At 39.7% G+C, this 21,256-nt stretch overlaps 1 protein-coding gene across 4 annotated transcripts in view; it reads left to right on the top strand.

The window, feature by feature from the left end:
- tgfbr3 (transforming growth factor, beta receptor III) overlaps positions 1–21,256 on the top strand; it is a 147,374-nt gene that overhangs the window by 99,117 nt on the left and 27,001 nt on the right. For all 4 annotated transcript variants that reach the window (XR_012101003.1, XM_073062659.1, XM_073062657.1 and 1 more), the window contains exons 8-12: positions 8,345–8,540; positions 15,022–15,323; positions 16,704–16,856; positions 17,904–18,029; positions 19,822–20,001. Coding sequence is in view for 3 of the 4 variants with exons in the window: in XM_073062659.1 (XP_072918760.1) it covers positions 8,345–8,540; positions 15,022–15,323; positions 16,704–16,856; positions 17,904–18,029; positions 19,822–20,001 (957 nt within the window). In the remaining variant the exon portion in view is untranslated. The remainder of the gene's footprint in view (positions 1–8,344; positions 8,541–15,021; positions 15,324–16,703; positions 16,857–17,903; positions 18,030–19,821; positions 20,002–21,256) is intronic.

Here is a 21,256-nt window from a genome sequence, read left to right as displayed (position 1 = left end):
AGGATAATGCCACTAAATGTCAAGTATAAATGGTTGGTGTTTCCCTTCATAAACTGGTCACTTCTTGGCCATTGTGCAAGGACTGGTCCCATGGTCTGATGGTAATGATAAAGAAGATTATATAGAAACATAGAAAACATACAGCACAATACAGGCCCTTTGGCCCACAAAGCTGTGCCAAACATATCCCTACTTTAGAACTACCTAGGCTTTACCTATAGCCCTCTAATATGTTAGGCCTTCAGGTTGCAAGCTGTGCTGAAGAGCAAATCTACCCATGGAACCTCGAAGGTGCCTGGATTTGTACCTCTCCATTTTAAAAAAATTATTCATTTATGGTATGTGGGTGTCACCTGCTAAGCCCATCCCTAGTTGCCCTTGAGAAGGTGGTGATGAGCTGCCTTCTTGAACCACTGCAGTCCCTGAGGTGTAGGTACACCCACAGTGCTGTTAGGGAGGGAATTCCATGATTTTGATCCAGCAACAATAAAGGAACAGTGATATGTTTCTAAGTCAGGATGGTGAGTGACTTGGAGGTGGATTTCCAAGTGGTGGTGTTCCCAGGAATCTGCTGTTCTCATTGTTCTAGATATGGTAGTTGTCGTGGGTCTGGATGGTGCTGCCTTAGGAGCTTTGGTGTGTTGTTGCAGTGCATCTTATAGATAGTACACACTGCTGCAACTGTTTGTTGATGGTGGAAGGTTTGGATGCTTGTGGAAGGGGTACCAATCAAGTGGGCTGCCTTGTACAGGGTGATGTTAAGCTTCCTGAGTGTGTTGATGGAGCTACACTCATCCAGGTGAGTGGTGAGTATTCTGTTACTCTCCTGACCTGAGCCTTGTAGATGGTGGACAGGCTTTGGGGAATCAGGTGAATTACACACCACAGGATTCCTAGCCTTTGACCTGCTCCATTTTATTCTTCCTATATTACCATCAACTCCCCCCAGATTCTACACCTTAATGTTAGGGGCATTTACAGTGACCAATTTACCTACCACGCACATGTCCTTGGGAAGTGGGAGGAGACCCATGTGTCCACGAGGAGAACGTAAATATTTGGAGGTAAAAGATTGCATGATATCCAGGCCAATATTTAGCCCTGCATCAAATATATATATTTTTTAATTATCTGACCGTAATTATGAGCCTGGTGTGCACAGATTGGCTGCCAACATTACAAAAGTGGCAGCACTTCTGAAGTAGATCACTAGCAAGAAAGCATGAAGGTCAGGATGTGATCTATATTAATGCAATATTTTTCCCCAAAGATAAAATTACATTTTTTTAAAGTAGAACTTCAGTTATTTTGTAAAACCGAAGGTGCTGTTGTCTACATCTTGTCAAAATGAATGTACTGAACTTTGTTTAGCTGTAAAATAAATAGGATGTGCGTGTGTTAAGATAGCGCATTTACGTACTGGCAGTGCATATAAATTTGGTGTAAACATTGGCATAAACAAATAAGATACTCTGTAGCAAGCCATCAGATGTAGTTAATTTCAGATGCAGATTTAATGTTTGAAGGTGCACTCATTCAACATTTCTGTAATCCATAGTAGCATCTTTCTGTGAACTATCACTTTTGGATTCATTTTGTAGTCGGGAAGATAAGAATTTGTTATATTTTTGTTGTTATCCACAATTTTTTTTGAAGTGACTCAAACTATGATGCAGGAAATGTCTGTTATATTTAAATAAAAAGCCTTTCCCATAATCAGAGAGACAACTGCATCATGAGGCATTTCATCTAATGACTTGAGTTACAACTGTCCAAACACATTAATTCCTTCCATTAAGAGGGCAAAGTGGTTTATATTTTTGTTGATGATTTTCCAATATTCAATTCCATTTACAACCCCTCAGCAAATGAAGCAGGCCATTCCTGTGTGCAGAAAAGCTTATACACACTAGGAACGGCTGCTGTGAAGGGATCAGGGCCTAGACCATGCCATCGAATGATTCGCTCTGGGTTCAGATTTCACCATCCAACCTGAAGCCACTCTCAAGCTCTTCAAAGCAACGCTTCAGGGACATAGAAACACCTTGATCTCCAGATTCTCCTCCAAGTCACACAACATATTAATACCATTTCTTCATTACAGGGACTCACTACCTAACAGTGTTGTGGGAGCACTTCCATCAAAAGGACTGCAGCTGTTCAAGGGGACAGCTCACCACCGCCATCTCAAGCATAAATTCAGGTTGCGCAATAATCTCTGAATATTGTTAGTGATGGCCACATCCTGAAAAAAATGAATAAATTAAAAATCTAATTTCCAACATCCTGACGCTGATGAGTTCTAGATTATGACTACACCTCTCCAACAACATATTTTCTGACATATCCGTCTTGTGTTGGCTTTTACGTTGAATTTAAAGCTTTACTCCCTTGTGCTTGCATTATCTGCTAATGGGAATAGCTTCCCTCTACTTCACCTGAATCAGTCATAATCTCAAGCACCTGTCATGTATCTCCTGACCTTCTTTGTTCTAAGATGAATACACCCATCTTCTCCATTTTAACCTTGACAAGTGTTTCATCCCTTGGAATCTTTGAAGGCACCCACTTTGTATAGTTTTGTGATTATTCATGCTGGTTTCTTTACTTCATTTGCTGTTATAAATTATTTGCCAACTAGAGATTATCCCTGTTGAAGAACAGTCAGAAAATAATTTTTTGTTATTGAAAGGTTTTACTAATGAAAATCTTCAGAGCTGAATATGAGTCTTTAGATGGTGTATGAGGAATGTAGTGTGGCAATATAATAAGCAATTTGTCTTTGTAAATTTAAATAGGGAATGCGTTAGTCATGACAGTGCAGTTCTAGGTTAAGTATTTGTTCAGCTTTCAGCGCAAAGCACGAAATCTGTAAGATCACAGAAGAGGAAGTCAGGCAAACTTGATTCTGAATCACAATTATTTTCTTGACAGCACATGATTGTAATAAGTGGGTTTGAAAAATGAACCTATGTAGAGCAAAAACAACTTTGTAGTGCATTGGTTGAGGCATTAAAGCAAGAACGTAGCATTGTTTTCAGAACATTGAAATACACCTAATGAAATCTGTAATTACCATCTAAATAAATGTGAGACTTAAACAACAGGAGAGATTTTTTTTGGAGTTTCTCTGCTATCAAAATATCTGTGAGTGCAACAGATTTATTCAAGGTAGATGTTAAGATCACCAGTAGAACATGTTCTTTCTTCCTCCCAACCCTCCACCTTCTTAGTCTGGCTCCCTTCCCCCTTCCTTTCCCATCCTGATGAAGGGTCTCAGCCCAAAACATTGACTGTTTATTAATTTCCATGGATACTGCCTGACCTGCTGAGATCCTCCATCATGTGTGTGGGGCAATGTTTAAATGGAGGTGCAATTGGGTTGTAGAGGCTAGATCGTTGTGGGTATCTGACCAATTGAAGATGTGTGACGGCTGGTGAGTGGGTACCTATTTTGTGAAATATGATTAAATAGTAATTTATTGGCTTCTGGGAAGAAATGCACAATCCATTGAATGATTATGTGTGGCCTTTTTTTCCCATAAGGTCAGCGAAGTATAACAAAAAAATTAAATGTTCCTAAAAGCAATGTAACTGTAGTGGACCTCAGTTGAGCATTGGTGAATTCGTGGGAATTTTCAGTGGGAAAGGATTAAAATTTGGTCACAATAAGGGCAAGTAGAATGAGGAACAAATGGGGAATTTAGCAGAGATACACTGCATTACGCCTGTAAAGTGATCAGACATTTCAATGGAAAACATCATTTAGACCATGAAATTAATTTAATGTGTGTATTCCAGCCTCATAATGGATTGTCTACTGAAAGCTTAAGAGGATTTGCTAGATGTTCCCTTTGGACAAGTTTATTTTACTAAATGCTATCAACAGGTGATAGTTTCAGAATATAGTTAGCTTAACTTGAACTCCTTGTCTTCAAACAGAACAATACACAAATCATTTACATTGCAAAACAGATTTAAAAATTTAACCTTACCACGCTTCCACCCTGTTCACATGCGGTGAGTGTGAATTTCCTTGTAACTCAAGTTAACTTATGAAGCCAATTGTAATTTTTTTTAAGACATGGCAACATAAATTATTTTTACTGTTGATTGAGAAATGTGATATCTTTAATCATGAGAGCTTTCCCAATTTTTAGAAGATCTGCATCCAGGTAATAACAAATAAAGCTGTATGCGAGTCTGTAAGGCTAACAATAGATAGAACACTGAAAGATAAGTAAAAGCTTGTTTCATATTCTACTTTGTGCCAGGATTGGAGAATTTTTAGATGTGAGTAAAGGTTAGTCAGGTTGTGTGTGTTTTCTTTAACACAGAAGAGGTTGAGCAAAGATTTAATTAAGATGCATTATACTGCAAGGCCCAGAAATGTCTTATAGAAACATATAAAATTATGAAAGGGATAGATAAGATAGAGGCAGGAAAGCTGTTTCCACTTGTAGGTGAGACTAGAATTAGGGGACATAGCCTCAAGATTCGGGGGAGTAAATTTAGGATGGAGATGAGGAAGAACTGCTTTTCCCAAAGAGTGGTGAACCTGTGAAATTCTCTGCCCAATGAAACAGTGGAGGCTACCTCAGTAAATGTATTCAAGACAAGGTTGGATACATTTTTGCATATTATGAGAATATGAGGGTTATGGGGAAAAGGCAGGTAGGTGGAGATGAGTCCATGGTCAAATCAGCCATGATCTTATTGAATGGTGGAAGGAGATGGCCTACCACTGCTCCTATTTCTTATGTTCTTGTGAGAGGATGGAAAGGAAGGAACCTATTTTCCTTGGCAAAGAGAAAACTAAATGAATAGATTGAAGGTAATTGTTGAAAAGGTTAGATATAAATGGATTTCTTTTTCACCAAGATGGAGTCAGGAACTTAGATAGATAGATAGATAGATAGATACTTTATTCATCCCCATGGGGAAATTCAACTTTTTTTCCAATGTCCCATACACTTGTTGTAGCAAAACTAATTACATACAATACTTAACTCAGTAAAAAATATGATATGCATCTAAATCACTATCTCAAAAAGCATTAATAATAGCTTTTAAAAAGTTCTTAAGTCCTGGCGGTAGAATTGTAAAGCCTAATGGCATTGGGGAGTATTGACCTCTTCATCCTGTCTGAGGAGCATTGCATCGATAGTAACCTGTCGCTGAAACTGCTTCTCTGTCTCTGGATGGTGCTATGTAGAGGATGTTCAGAGTTATCCATAATTGACCGTAGCCTACTCAGCGCCCTTCGCTCAGCTACCGATGTTAAACTCTCCAGTACTTTGCCCACGACAGAGCCCGCCTTCCTTACCAGCTTATTAAGACGTGAGGCGTCCCTCTTCTTAATGCTTCCTCCCCAACACGCCACCACGAAGAAGAGGGCGCTCTCCACAACTGACCTATAGAACATCTTCAGCATCTCACTACAGACATTGAATGACGCCAACCTTCTAAGGAAGTACAGTCGACTCTGTGCCTTCCTGCACAAGGCATCTGTGTTGGCAGTCCAGTCTAGCTTCTCGTCTAACTGTACTCCCAGATACTTGTAGGTCTTAACCTGCTCCACACATTCTCCATTAATGATCACTGGCTCCATATGAGGCCTAGATCTGAATGCATGGTTTTAAGAACAAACATAAGAACAGAAGAAAGTAGGAGCAGGTGTAGGCCATTCAGCATCTCAAACATATGTCACTATTCAGGATGATTATGGCTGATCTGCACTCTCATTTCCTCTACTGTGCCATTTCCCTGATCTTTCAAAAATTTACCTACTTCTCTAAACAGTCACAATGGTCTAGCCTTCACAACTTTCTGAGGTAGGGGATTCTAGAGGTGTACTATTCTCAGTGAGACGAAGATCTATGCAACACACACAAAATGCGAGAGGACATTTTGGGCCAAAATCCTTTGGCAGGACTGGAGAAAAAAATTGAGGAGTAGATTTAAAGGGTGGGGGGAGGGCAAAGAGAAATACGAGCTAATAGCGAAAAGGGGAAAGGGATGAAGTAAAGAGCTGGGAAGTTGATTGGTGAAAGAGACAGAAGGCCATGATAGAAAGAAAAGGGGGAGGAGCACCAGAGGGTTGGCAAGGAGATAAGATGAGGGAGGGAAAAGGGGATGGGAAATGGTGAAGGTGGGTGTGTGGGGGGCATTACTGGAAGTTTGAGAAATCTATGTTCATGCCATCAGGTTGGAGGCTACCAAAATGGAATGAATATAAGGTGTTGTTTGTGCAACCTGAGTGCGGCCTCATCACAACAGTAGAGGAAGCCATGGATGGAGATATTGGAATGGGAATGAGAACTAGAATTAAAATGGGTGGCCACTGGGAGATCCCGCTTTTTCTGGCGGACAGAGCTTAGATGCTTGGCAAAGCAGTCTCCCGGTCTACGTCAGGTCTCCCCAATATACAGGAGGCCACATCGGGAGCACCGCACACAGCATATAACCCCAACAGACTCACAGGTGAAGTGTCATCTCACCTGGAAGGACTGTTTAGGGACCTGAATGGTAGTGAGGGAGGAGGTGTAGGGGCAGGGGTAGCACTTGTCCCACTTGCAAGGATAAGTGCCAGGAAGGAGATCGATGGGGAGGGATGAATGGACAAGGGAGTTGCGTAGGGAGTGATCCCTGCAGAAAGCAGAAGTTGGGGGGGGGGCGGGGGAAGAGGGAAAGACGTGCTTGGTGATGGGATTCTGCTGGAGGTGGTGGAAGTTTCAGAGAATTATGTGTTGGACATGGAGGTGGTAGGTGAGGACAAGAGGAACCCTATCCTGGGTGGGGTGGTGAGAGGATGGGGTAAGAGCAGATGTATGTGAAATGGAAGAAGATCTATGCACCTCAGTTTCACATGCTGGGTCCTATTTGTGCGACATTGTACCCTCTTTTGAGACCCTTCTACTGGTGGAAATATCTTGATATCTATCCTGAATAAATCTGCTGCACACACAGATGTTTTCATACATAAGAAGCCCCAAATACAATCAAAATATTTTTGAATGTGCACTTGAGGTGCCATGGCTTTGGACCCATAACTGGCCTTTTTCCCACTGCAAGTGGACAATAAGCCAGATGGCTCTCCATGCTGTATTTTGCACGCTCCACTTTTATAATCTCTGATTTTATTTAATGTTTATGATATCCTCTATCTTAAGAGCCATTTCATCTCTTTTGATTGCTGAGAGATGGAGCACCTTCAGTCATTAGGAGATATCGTTCCAACTTGTAGTCATGAAGTATGGTTTGATTCTTCCATTATGATCTTACCTTTATCAACCCTAAGATAGGACAGGTTTAGAGTGGGGATTCCCAACCTGGAGCCCACGACTCCTTGCTTATTGGTTTAGGTCCATGGCATAAAAAAGGTCGAGAATCCCTGGTTAAGAGGGATGTGAGCAAATGCGACTAGATTAGATGGGCATCTTGGTCAGCATGGGTGAGTTGGGCTGAAGGGCTTGTTTTTGTGCTGCAATTTGATATGACTCTATAACTATGCACTCTGAATTTTAATTAAATTTTACTATAAATTAGTACAGATGCACAGCATCATTTTCAAGAAGAGAGAACCAAAGAGATTTCCAATATAGGGACAAGTAGAACAGTTTGTTTCTATGCCCCTGTTCTTATTCTCTCATGTCACATACTGTGCCCCAGCTATGAGGTTTAAGGCTCAGTGTCTTTCCCCTTTCCTATCTAAAGTGCCCGTGCAGCTTCGGTTTCAGTTCTGTTAGAATTGAATTTCGGTTGTGTTTGTTCTATTACGAAATGTGTTTCAATACCATTTCAGATCTGTTAGCAGCTAGTAGAATAATGTCTAATAATTCTTCGAAGTTGCCTTGATTTCTATTCTTTTATGAAAACGTAAAATCTCCCCTCTAGTTGTTAAATCATGTTACTAACTTCCACCACTGAATTATGCAGCATGTGATTTGCCAAGAGATAAATCCATGACCCCCAGGAAACTTACTCTTTTTGCAAAAACCAATGACATTGTAAGTATCAGAGCAGTAGTCTTTCATTCACAGTCTCCTGCACTTCAGAATGGAGCTAGTTAAGGAATTCACTTGGGCAACAGGGAGTGGTGTGGAGCAGAGGAGCAAATCGCTATGAGAAGCAACCTAGCTTGAAGAAGATGGTCAATTTGAGCTCAGAGCCAGTGGTCTGGTTGGGCTCTGGGCCCCTATTAAGTACACATTACATCTAGAAATGATTATGAATATGTAATTTTAGTTGCATGGATTTCTGGAGTTAATTACGGTTTTTTAAAAAAATGAATGAAGTAATTCATTTGAATATTGTTGTTAACATCTATTTCTACCTCATCAAGATTTCTGACAGGGACAGTCTCAAATTTAGCCGAGAGACAGAAGCAGCCATGATAGTGGTGAAGAAAACATCATCTAATCTGACATCTGCCAGGATTGACCTTATGCACTGGGTTCGAGAACGTGGTCACAGCATAATCACTTCTTATACAAAGGCTTCAGTTGCTAATCAAATACATTTAAGGCTTCAAGAAACTGGTAAGCGTTAAAGAATAGGTGTATCTTTAGCAAAAGTTAAAGCTCAATTGTAATCTGAACATCTCAAATTCCACCAGCAATGAATATTCATTATATGTGAACAATGTACCCAGTTGGCAGTGGGTGGTGTAGTGGCATCCGCACTGGTCTTCGAGGTGAGTGGTCCCGCGTTTGAATCCGGCCAGCTCCTTGCATGCTTTCAATCCGTGCTGGGTTGAGAGTCGAGCTAGCAACTCTGCCTCGTAAAAAAAAACGAGACAAAAATGCGAAAGAAATGGCAAGGTTGCCGCCGGATGTGCATGGAAAGGAATAACAATGTATCAAAGCATATTGTAAGGAATTAGATGGTACACCATTATCAGAACAGACTGCAGTAATTTCATCTAATGGATGTCCTGTTTGTATGAAATACCTGTAAGTTTTTTTGCGTCACTTATAAGTACGTAGTCAAGACATTGAGTTATACAGCACAGAAAACTCGCTATTTAACTTTACCTTAAGCCTATCTGCATTGATTAGGCAAACACGAGGAAATCTGCAGATGCTGGAAATTCAAGCACCACACACAAAATGCTGGTGGAACGCAGCAGGCCAGGCCTGTCTGCTGCATTCCACCAGCATTTTGTGTGTGGTGCATTGATTAGGACCATTTGTCTTTATATGAGCAGTGAAACAGCATGGACCAACCAAACACAAATAGGTAGAATTGGCATCATTTTCCTGATCCCCAAAAGTTCATTGTTCAGCAGCATAAGCATTAATGAAGTGTTGGGATAAACATCCTTTAAGTATTATTGTGCATCAACTCCTTATGAATACTTAAAGGGACGCCACAGTAGCTTAACAAAAGAGTGACGCTATTACAGCTCGGGGCATCGGAATTTGGAGATTTCTGATGCTATCTGTAAGAAGTTTGTATCTTTCCCATGAGCACATGGGTTTCAAAAACATACTTTCCAAAGTTTCACAATCCAAAGACATACTGGTTAGTAGGTTAATTGTTCATTGTAAATTGTCCTGTTGTTCAGCTACGGTTAAATAGGTGGGTTAGTAGGTAGTGTGGCTCAATGGGCTGTAAGGGCCTGATTTGTGCTGTATCTCTAAATAAATAAGGAGACCAGAATCACATTTACAAAGACCCAGGCCATGCATAGCATTATCCACAATTTTGGTAGCAACAGCTTAAAGCACAAGTTTAAGCTACTGAGATACTTTTGAGGATGATGATGGTGGGGAATGCAGTGTGGGTATCAGTGAAAGTAGTATAGTTGCCTGAGCACTTTACTGAGAGGCAACCTGGCACGCGCTACAAATTTCTGGATGTTATCCAAGTCCCATTTCACTGTTGGAGCAGCTGTGAGTAGTACTGGAATCTGCATACTTCTCCAAATTGTGAAATGTGTTGGAGGTACTGAGTGGAAAATAAAGCATTCCCACACAGGGATACATGAGCTGACAAAGTAACTTCTGACCCATGGTTTTCTGCTGCTGACAAAAGCCAGGCATTAGCAAGCTTCCAAGTATTAATTCAAGATTCAAGTTTATTTATCATGTGTACATCGAAACATAGAGTGAAATGAGTCATTTGAATTGACAACCAACACAACCGAGGGTGTGCTGGAGGCAGCCTGCAAGTGTTGCCACACATTCCAGCACCAGTGTAGCACGCCCACAATACTCAGTAGAACAGCACAGAATCTGAATGAAATAAAATCTTTAAATTTCTGAACAGGACTATAAGATAAATTAAGAAAATGGCTTCAACTGAGGTGGACTTGTGCCACCATCTGTTAGTGGATCAAAGTTAGTTGAATGTTCAATAGTTTATCATTATCCATTTAAGGAGTTATAAATTACTTCTTCGTGTTTTGAAGTTGAAGATCCGTAAAATTTGTGGTCTTTTTTGAAACTGAAATGCTGGAAATAATTCAGAAATTCTTAAGGGAGACAAGAGATGTGCTGCAGCTGCTATGGGGGGATGTTTGCCATCTAAATCTCTGTGCAACAAATGGTGAAGTAACAGGTGCAGGAGCTACAAGAGGAAGAAAAGTCACTTCTAATGTGACAAAGTGAAAATATATCTTTGCATCTCATCAGGGAATGAACATTACAGTGGTATGCAAAAGTTTGGGCACCCCTGGTCAAAATTTCTGTTACTGTGAATAGCAAAGCGAGCAAAAGATGACCTGATTTCCAAAAGGCATAAAGTTAAAGATGACACATTTCTTTACTATTTTAAGCAACATTACTTTTTTTAATTTCCATCTTTTACAGTTTCAAAATAACAAAAAAGGAAAAGGGCCCGAAGCAAAAGTTTGGGCACCCTGCATGGTCAGTATTTAGTAACACCCCCTTTGGCAAGTATCACAGCTTGTAAACACTTTCTGCAGCCATCGAAGAGTCTTTCAATTCTTGTTTGGAGGATTTTCGCCCATTCTTCCTTGCAAGAGGCTTCTAGTTCAGTGAGATTCTTGGGCTGTCTTACATGCACTGCTCTTTTGAGGTCTATCCACAGATTCTTGATGATGTTTAGTTCGGGGGATGTGAGGGCCATGGCAAAACCTTCAGCTTGCGCCTCTTGAGGTAGTCCATTGTGGATTTTGAGGTGTGTTTAGAATCATTATCCTGTTGTAGAAGCCATCCTCTTTTCATCTTCAGCTTCTTTACAGACGGTGTGATGTTTGCTTCCAGAATTTGCTGGTATTTAATTGAATTTATTCTTCCCTCTACCAGTGAAATGTTACCCGTTCCACTGGCTGCAACACAAGCCCAAAGCATGATCGATCCATCCCCGTGCTTAACAGTTGGAGAGGTGTTCTTTTCATGAAATTCTGCACCCTTTTTTCTCCTAACATACTTTTGCTCATTTGGCTGAGAAGTTCTCTTTTAACTTCACAAGTCCACAGGACTTGTTTCCAAAATGCATCAGGATTATTTAGATGTTCCTTTGCAAACTTCTGACGCTGAATTTTGTGGTGAGGACACCAGAAAGGTTTTCTTCTGATGACTCTTCCATGAAGGTCATATTTGTGCAGGTGTCGCTGCACAGTAGAACAGTGCACCACCACTCCAGAGTCTGCTAAATCTTCCTGAAGGTCTTTTGCAGTCAAACGGGGTTTTGATTTGCCTTTCTAGCAATCCTACGAGCAGTTCGCTCGGAAAGTTTTCTTGGTCTTCCAGACCTCAACTTGACCTCCATCATTCCTGTTAACTGCCATTTCTTAATTACATTACGAACTGAGAAAATGGCTACCTGAAAACGCTTTGCTATCTTCTTATAGCCTTCTCCTGCTTTGTGGGCATCATTTATTTTCATTTTCAAAGTGCTAGGCAGTTGCTTAGAGGAGCCCATGGCTGCTGATTTGAGGAGTCACGCTTAGAAATTTGTATCACCTGGCCTTTCCTAATGATGACTGTAAACAAGCCATAGCCCCAACAAGCTAATTAAGGTCTGAGACCTTGGTAAAAGTTATCTGAGAGCTCAAATCTCTTGAGGTGCCCAAACTTTTGCATGGTGCTCTTTTCCTTTTTTTCACTCTAAAAATTGTACAAAACAAAAATAATACACTAATCTTGCTTAAAATAATGAAAAGAATGTTTCATCTTTAACTTTATGACTTTTGGAGATCAGTTCTTCTTCTACTCACTTAACTATTCAGAGTAACAGAAATTTTGACCAGGGGTGCCCAAACTTATGCATGCCACTGTAAATTGACAAGAGGCAATGATGTGCTGTAGCAAGTGTTGGACTGAATATAAGCGGCTGCTGAAAATGCTCAAAATTCTGTTGCCTGTAAACTAAAATTATGGGTCAACATGCTGTAGTGCTGTGTTAATTTGTATGTTAAAAAAGTAGAGCCAAATGGTATATTACCACTTTTTTTAAAAATGTGTTCTTGTTTGTCACTTTTCACTTATTTGTTCCAAAAATGTTTGCCTTTCAGAAACTGGCTTACCTATGCCATTTGTATGTGTGTACATTACCAAATGACACTTAGCACATTAACCAGAGGATGAAATTTTATTCCTGTGTTTTATTTCACCACTTTTGCTTTCATTTTTCTTAACATGTTACCTAGGGTTTACAGTTTTATTTCCTGTTGCTATTTTATCTCCATCAATAACTTTCCTTCACATTGATATCTTTTGAAATGTGCATTCCTTCTTTTTCTATTTAGTTTTGTTAAAGGCACGGCACAAATGTAATGTGGATGGTGGGAAGTGTGCCTTTTCTCTATGTCAAAAATGAAGTAACACAGCAAACACATTTCTTCAGAACTCTACTATGAGTTAAGCTGTCAAATGAAGCAGATGAGTAGGGGAAGGAATTGTAACTCAAGAACAGAAGGAACAAGCACAACTCCTGACAAACAGTTTTCTTATGAAGGGAAAAGGTAGCATTGAACACTTTCTCATTGCTGGAAGGGAGGACATTGGCTCCCCCACTGTAGCTCTAAGGTGAATCATTGCAATAAGTGATGAGACTGCTTAAGCCACAGTATACTGTTAGATTGTGATAATCACAATTTTGACCCAGTAATGAAGGAAGGCTGACAATACAGATCAAGATCAGACCTGCCAAGGGTCTCGGCCTGAAACATCGACTGTACTTTTTTTCCATAGGTGCTGTCTCGCCTGCTGAGTTCCTCCAGCATTTTGTGTGTGTTGCTTGGATTTCCAACATCTGCAGATTTTCTCTTGTCCAGGATCAGACCACATATGCTTTGGAAAGCATTTGGAAGTGATAATGTTGCAATACCCATGCACTTTTGATCTAAGCAGTAGAAGCCCCAGCTTCAAAAGGCTTTATCAAACAAACCTTGATGAAAGCATTCAAAGGCTTATAAAAAAAAATGTTCTCCACCATAAAATGTAAATTTTAGTAGCAGATGATCCATAAGGGACCAATAAGACCAGTTAACTCAAGGCAATTCTGCTTGTAAATATTTCCAATTTTCAAGGTATGATTCACTATTAACAGAATTGGTTTCCTCAGCACCATATACCTTGCACAGTATTTTGACCCAAAGGAATTGCTCATAGGGATCATGTCATCTTGAGGTCCAGATACTGGAGCAGTTTGCACCAACCACAGATTCTCTGAACAAAAATAGTCCAGTTGCCCCATTGATGTTAACCAACAGAATATATTGTAACAGAAAATAAAAGTTTAAATACCAGATTATACATGTTATTCATTTGAAAGCTATCATAACATTAAGGCATTGTGTTTATTAAATGATCTTACAGATTGTCTTTTGTCTCGTTATTCCTGGATGGTTCTAATGATGCACAGAACTTGCAATTTCTTACTTTCTTTTTAAGGGAATGGCAGTAAATATTATTATGGATGCAATATCAATCTTCAAAAGTAGTATTGAGTTATAGATGTGGTTGAAGTAGTAATATTGACATTTTTACATTTAAGTTTCTATCCCCCCTTTTTAATCAACTCAACTGCTTGGCCTTTCTCTGGAGACTGAGTCAGTCAGTTTGGCCAAACAATATAGGGAGAAGAACTAGTAAATCCTACTCGTTGCAACTGATAAGTTCCTGAAATCACTGTAGGTCTTGTTCATGGAAAATTCCTTGTATTCAATCTAAGGGTCGGACGGTGAAGGGCTAACTTAAAAAAGGAGAAAGAATAAAGAGAAAATTCACAACTCCAATTTGAAAATATCTAATTATTCATGGAATGTTTGGAAGCTGATGTGGACTGTTATGATGTAAAGTAATTTAAATGTTGAATTTTTTTCAATCTCAATCTGAATACTGTTGTTGAGGCAAGCCCACATAGATTCATTCAGTCTACCAGAAAACTCAATGCTGGAGAATGTTGTTATTGTTCAGATTGCACTTTTGCAGTATGTAATACATTGTAATAGTACAGTAATACTATTGTTCCTTTTTCAGACCATGATATTAAATAGTATAATAGTGTTGTGTTCAACTGTTCAGAGTTTTTGACATTAGGATTTGAGAGCCTTTTGAAAATTTGAATTCGAGCTGTTGAAGACAAGAGCTGAAACTAATCCTGACCTATAGAACAGTCTATACATCACCAAACTGTTTGATAGTTTGCAATAAAATTAAATACAACAAAGCAGTATTAGTATAATTGTAACTCTGGAGTAGACCTGATCTAAGGGAAACACACACTCAAAATGCTAGAGTCAGGCAACAGGTCAGGCAGCATCTATGGAGAGGAATAAACTCCTCTTCCCCACCTTTTTCTAGCTTCCTTCCCTTCCTTTCCACTCCTTATGAAGGGACCTGCCTGAAACGGCAACTGCTTATTCTTCTTCATAGATGCTGCCTGACCTGATAGGTTCCTCCAGTATTTTGTGTGTGTGTTACTCTGGATTTCCAGTTTCTGCAGAGTACCTTGCATTTTATTGACTTCGAAGTGAAAACTTGTTTTAAGTCTTGTACTCTTTAAAACAAAAGTATTGACAGCTTCCTGTTTTTCCATCATCCTTAGATGAAGAAGAGATGGATTCCTTCCTTCCACCAGAGCTTTCTATTCTGAGAGAGCCATTATGGTCACCTGAACAGGCCTTGCCTGGTATGAAAGAAAAGCTTCGGTTTCCATTTCCCTTTGACCAAGGCAGGTTGGATACAACTCACAAGCTTCCACAGATACCATCAGAGAGTACTCTTGTAAATCTAATGAAAAATGGATTCCTTGAACCACAAGAAATTCAAACCATTGATAATGTGGCCCTGTTCGTTCAATGTGAGGATGAAAAAATGATAGCTGCAATTGAAAAGAGCAGCTTGCAGGTTTGTTTAATTCCATTATGTGCTTCAACAACTCTAATAATTTGTGATGTGTTTGTGAATTAATATATTTGCAATGCTAATGATGCAAAACCTAAAAGCCCTTATTAGTTATAAATAAATTGGTTTATTACATGTACGAAGGTACAATGAAAAACCTGTCTTGCACGCTGTCCATGCAGGTCGTTTTCATTACAACAGTGCATTGAGGTAGTATAAGATTATATTTACAGAGTAAGTGCAGTGCAGGTAGACAATAAGGTGAAAGGCCATAACAAGCTAGACTGTTATAGTATGGGTCTGACTCAGTTCATTTCTGGCTAAAGACACAGCAGTACTTGAGTTTTCTGTGGCCATAAAGGAGATTTGAAGGAAATTGTAACAGGCCATTTAGAAAGTTAAAATGGGCAGAATCAACATGGATTTATGAAAAGAAAAGGTGTTTGAAAAATCTGTTCTCTTCAGGTTGTAATTTGCAATTAAGGTTATCCACTTTGATCCTTTGGTTGAGGTTGTAGGACTAAGCAAACAGCTTTGTACTCTCTTAAGTTCCGGAAAATTAGTATTTAGAATTCTTGTATAGTCTGATGCAGAGATGATGCTTTTGCCACTTAAGATGTCCAGAATATGGGGTCACAATCTCAAAATAAAACTCAACTATTCAAACATGAGAAGAAATTGATGAAGGTCAGCCGTGATTTTATTGAATGGTGGAGAAGGTGTAAAGTGTTGAACAAGCTTTACTTGTATTCTTAATCTGAAGGTAATTCAACAAAAGAACTACACTTTCAAATAAAATGCTCAGTGTATTTGCAATGCATGGATAGTATTTGAAAGAATCACTGTTGCTTTCCATGACATTGTGATTGAAAGATATTTGGCCTTTGTTTGAAAGAAAATGATTGCATTTTTTTCTAATTTAAGGGGACAAGTTAGTTTTAGGAACGATCATTTAAAAAATAATTTGAATTAATTTAGTTGACGCTTGGAATGCGCTGCCTGGGTTGGTGGTAGAGGACAATACATTAGGTACTTTTAAGAGACATTTAGATGGATATAGAAAATGGAAGGGTGTGCATAAAGGATTAGTTTAGTTGGCCATTTGATTATTTATTTGGTTCAGTGCAACGTAGTGGGCCGTAGGGCCTGTTCCTGTGTTGTATTGTTCTGTTCTGAATGACACAGTTTATTCTGCCATTTACAGATCTTGTATGTGGCTATGAATGAACCAAAATCGACAACCTGCAGTCACATTAGTAATGCCATCATCTACAGTATTACACTAGATTCCTGCCGTTGCTATTAAAATCTGTTTTAATTGTATCGCTGTAAGAACGTAACTTGTACTGAACAGATGTGTTACATTTTACTATCCCTATACAGGATGACATATCTGCAGTAATGCAGATTTCTCTACTAGATCCAAATTGTAAAGCAAAAGTAAATGCCACACATTACATTTTGGAATCTTCACTCACTGACTGTGAGACGACCAGGTATCAATCTATGGATGGTTCCATCATCTATTTGAATTCGGTACGTAAAACAATTGATGTTGCCTTTTTTAACTAGCTGTGAATGATCAAAGCAGAATTTTTTGTCCTGTCCACCAGCTGATTGTTAGCTCTTGTCAATGTTTTTTGAAGATGAAAGTAATGCTTTGATCAAGATTATTGCTTGAAAATTGAATAGCGCCATTTAGGCATGCCATTGTCAACAGATCTTCCACTGGAAATAACAGATCTACAGTCAAGGAATGATAGAAAAATGAGTCTATAAATTAAAAGAAGGCTTCAGCTGGAATATTAGTTAGAGGGTTTAGCATTTGGAGATTGGAAGGAAGTCAGTCTGACAAGTGAAAGATTGAGGACGTAGTTAGCAGTCATTTCTGGTAATTGGAGGTCATTGAAAAGCCCACGGGAAAGACTAGGAAAGTATATTCTTCAAAGAAGGCCCATCTGAGGCAAAATCTCTGTACTAGACTCCGTAGGCCCCAGCCAGTTACTTTATAACTGGTGCTGTAGCAGGCATTGTAAATATTATGTAGGCCTGTTCCTGCACGTACAACTTTGGCTGTCAACAGGTGATGCACACACGAAGGAGAGGCCAGTAAATCTGTATGTCATTGTATGCTGCTGTGCCAACCTGTGCTCTTCCATAAAAGACAGAGAGAAAAAGAGGAAAATTATACTTTTATAAAATTCTGCACTAACAATGGTATCTGAGATTTCTCTTTGTGGTGGAGAAGGAATGTAAGCAGAAAATAGGAGGTAAAATGAAGATATATTCATACAGAGGTGTGGATAGAAACAAAGGAATCTTCCAAAAATGCAATGTTCCAGTGAGTGGTAAGGCTAGGCGGTTAAAGGAGAAAGTTACTAAGGATGGCAGAGGAGAAATTATGTGTAGCTGCTGATGGAGAGAGCATGGAATAGTGATAGGTAGCACTGTGCAAGAGAGCTAATTAGAGATTATGAAATATTATTCCTGTTGTTTTAATCATGACCAATGACCTTTGCAGATCAAGTATTTCAAAAAAATTATTTAAATTTAAGTATTTTTAAATGTTTCCCTCACTGATAGATTGTGATGCAGTTAGAGTCCTCTGCTGAAGGAAGTGGATGGCAGAGTGATAATGAAGAGTCAGGAGACAACGGCTACCCTGGAGATGGTGATGACCTAGTTGGAAGTAGACCGAGAACCATTCTGGTATGCTATGCAGCTTGCATATTGTTTTTCCATTCACATTTGTGTATGTAGAATGGGTTAGACTTCATAAAAGAGATGATACAAAGGTTGAAAGTTCAGTAGAATGTCATCAGAGACAAGTGTGTAATGATACACCTTGGAAGATCAAACTTGAAGACTGAGTACAAGGTTAATGGCAGGGTTCTTAGCAGCGTGGAGGAACAGAGAGATGTTGGGATGCAAGTCCATGCATTGCTCTGAGTTGACATACAAGTTGATAGGGTGATTAAGGAAGTGTATGATTTAATCCTCCTCCTTTGGTAGGAGGATTAAGTTCAAAAAATGTGAGGTAAGATTGCAGCTCAATAACACTCTAACTAGACCACACTTGGAATGTTGTTTTCCTCTTCTACCACAGTCTGTGACCATACACTTCCCAACACTGTATTCCATCTGCCACTTCTTTGCCCATTCTTCTAATCTGCCTGTCCTTCTGTAGCCTCTTTACTTCTTTAAAACTACCTGCCTCTCCACCTATCTTCATATCAACAAACTTTGCAACAAAGCCATCAATTCCATCATCCAAGTCATTGATATATAAAGTAAAAACAAATTTTAATGTTCTCCGATTAGATTTCACTGTACATGTGATAAATACATCTGAATTGGGAATGAGAATACTAATAGATTCGGCACTGAAAGGGATTGTGTCACAATATATGTAGAGAGTTGCATTAGTGACAAGGACTCTGCCCTCTCCACACTGCCTATGAAAACTGGATGATAATGTAGCCATTGCGACCAGCACTTGGTGGAGTGAGCCAGCGGGAGAATGTGCAGAAGATGGCCTTGAGAGCTGGTGTCAGGAGGATAGAGTTGAGGTGTACAGCCTCTCAACATCAGAAAGCAGGGCTCAGGGTTGCTCTTGGCCTACCAAGATAGTGCAGGTGTTACTGGGAACTGGGAGTATCAGCTGCCGTTATCATTGTGCAGCTCTCCCCAACCTGTGGATTTCTTTAAAAGCCAGTGTGCATTGTTGAGTTTGTTATTGTGGCGGAGTCTCAAGGCTGGAGAGAGCCGTGTTGGCCAGCAAAGAGTGAATGTTACACCCTTTTATCATATCCAGCATACTACAAAAGATGGTGGGAGAAAGTGTGGAATCCAGACTGTCTATAAACCTGTGCAACAATGGCCTACATTCACTACAGTTCTGCGCCCCATACCTCTACATTGAGTGGAAGCAACGCTGGTCTCTTCCTGCCCACACTAGCTCTCGCAGGCAGCCACAGATCATTGCTTCCATGGTTCACTCCACACCAAGCCATGCAGTGATGAAACACCATTTTCTAAGCACATCAGCAGCCTGCTTATGGGTGTATTTTTCCATGTACAGGGGGGTACACATTGTGTACTCTTCCAAGCCTACCACAAAGCTCCCTACTAAGTGCAGAGGTTGTCATGGATGCTTGAGACCCCACATCACCGGCGTACTGTCCTAGGCAACGAACGTATAATCCACTCTACACAGACAGCCACCTTCTTTGACTTTCTTTCTGAGGGAGGAAGCCTTAACAAGAAGAGCCCACTTGCTAAATGGAATCCATTCATAGGTAGAGATGGCATTCTCAGAGTTAAAGGAAGATTAAAGAAGGCACTGAGTGTTAGGGCTCCAGGACCAAGGTTGCAATAATAAATCAGCATTCTGTTGGAAAGTACTAAGCAGAGAGTCCGTGCCCTAGAATTCTTAGGAAGAGTTTAATAGATGTTCGCAACCACAACAGCTCTCTTAATAATAATTTACTTCTTGTTTCAGTTTAACTGCACATACACGACAGCAAGCAAGAAATCAGAACTGCCTTCACATCCTCTTTTCCCTCCTGTGACACAAGTCAACAATGCAACTTTGAATATGAAGCTGTATAGCACAGAGTTGTTCCGCACTCCCTCGCAAGGAGTGCACACCGTTTCAGAAAATCGCCCATTATATGTTGAGGTAATGGCTTCGCCAGCTTGCAAATGAAGAATTGTGTAGTCTGTGCTTTTAGCAGAATTACTTTTTGGCAGTTGTACATGCAAAAGAACATGTGGTTAGCTTGTGGTTTATCAATCTTTGGTTTGACCGGGGAAATTTCAGCCCAAAAGTGATACTGAGGTTTGACCAAAGTGATTATTCTCATGACGCAATGACCATAATTTCATTCTGGTGAATAATACTACTTATAAAACCAGGAACTTTAATAATGTTACAACGGTCTCTCTAAGTACTCACTTTATGTATGAATTATATTCATATTTATTTAAGTTCCTGTTAATTGGTGTGAGATTCACATTTTAATAAACAGCATTGGAATGCACTGTGATCATCTTCAGCAGGCTTTTATGCATGCAATCTCCGGAGTATTTTGCAACACACACAAAATGCTGGAGGAACTCAGCAGGCCAGGCAGCATCTATGAAAAAGAGTATTGTTGACATTTTGGGCAGAAATGTTGACTGTTTACTCTTTTCCATAGATGCTGCCTGGCCTACTGAGTTCCTCCAGCATTTTGTGTGTGTTGCATGGATTTCCAGCATCTGCAGATTTCCTCTTGTTTGTGATTGGTATTTTGCACCAGTGTTCATGTCCTCAAAAACAAACACAAGTTGCTGAGTTTCCTGATGCTAAATGATCTGTTGAAGATGTTGTGTTAAAGCGTCTACCTCATTCTCACTCACTGTTGTCTACAATATTCCACACAAAAGTAGCTAAGAGTTAATTTAATCCAAGAAATTTAAACCACAAACCAGTCAGGTGTTCACTCAGATCCTTGCAGCTCTGCCAAGAATTAATGGGAATTTAATTGTAATTGCCTACTTCTTTCTGTGTGATTTTATAGATGAATTGCAAGTTACTTTTAAAAAGTTGAAGTAAGTGAAACAAAAACAGATTGATGGAAACATTAATTAGGGCATACAGTATCTGTGGGAAGAGTTAATATTTCAGGTCAAACACCTTTTTGTAATTTATTTTTTATTGAAGACATGTTCGTTCTAAGTTGCAGGAAAAGTGGGGTAGAGATGGATAGGCCAAGGGGAATATCTCTGATGGGTGCTTGGGGATAAGTAGTTGAGGTCATCCGGTTGGTGGGCATTAGATCAGTTCAAAAGTGAGAAGCAATGGAATGTAAAAAGAAATTCAGGGCTGTAGGACATGCTCAGAATGTCAGCCTGTACTCATGGGTGGGGGGGGGGGGGGGTGGAGAGAGAGA

The sequence above is a fragment of the Hemitrygon akajei genome, chromosome 12, assembly GCF_048418815.1.
Source record: "Hemitrygon akajei chromosome 12, sHemAka1.3, whole genome shotgun sequence".
Taxonomy (NCBI): Eukaryota; Metazoa; Chordata; class Chondrichthyes; order Myliobatiformes; family Dasyatidae; genus Hemitrygon; species Hemitrygon akajei.
The sequence above is the reverse complement of the archived record's forward strand: the minus strand, read 5'-3'. Positions and strand labels throughout refer to the sequence as shown.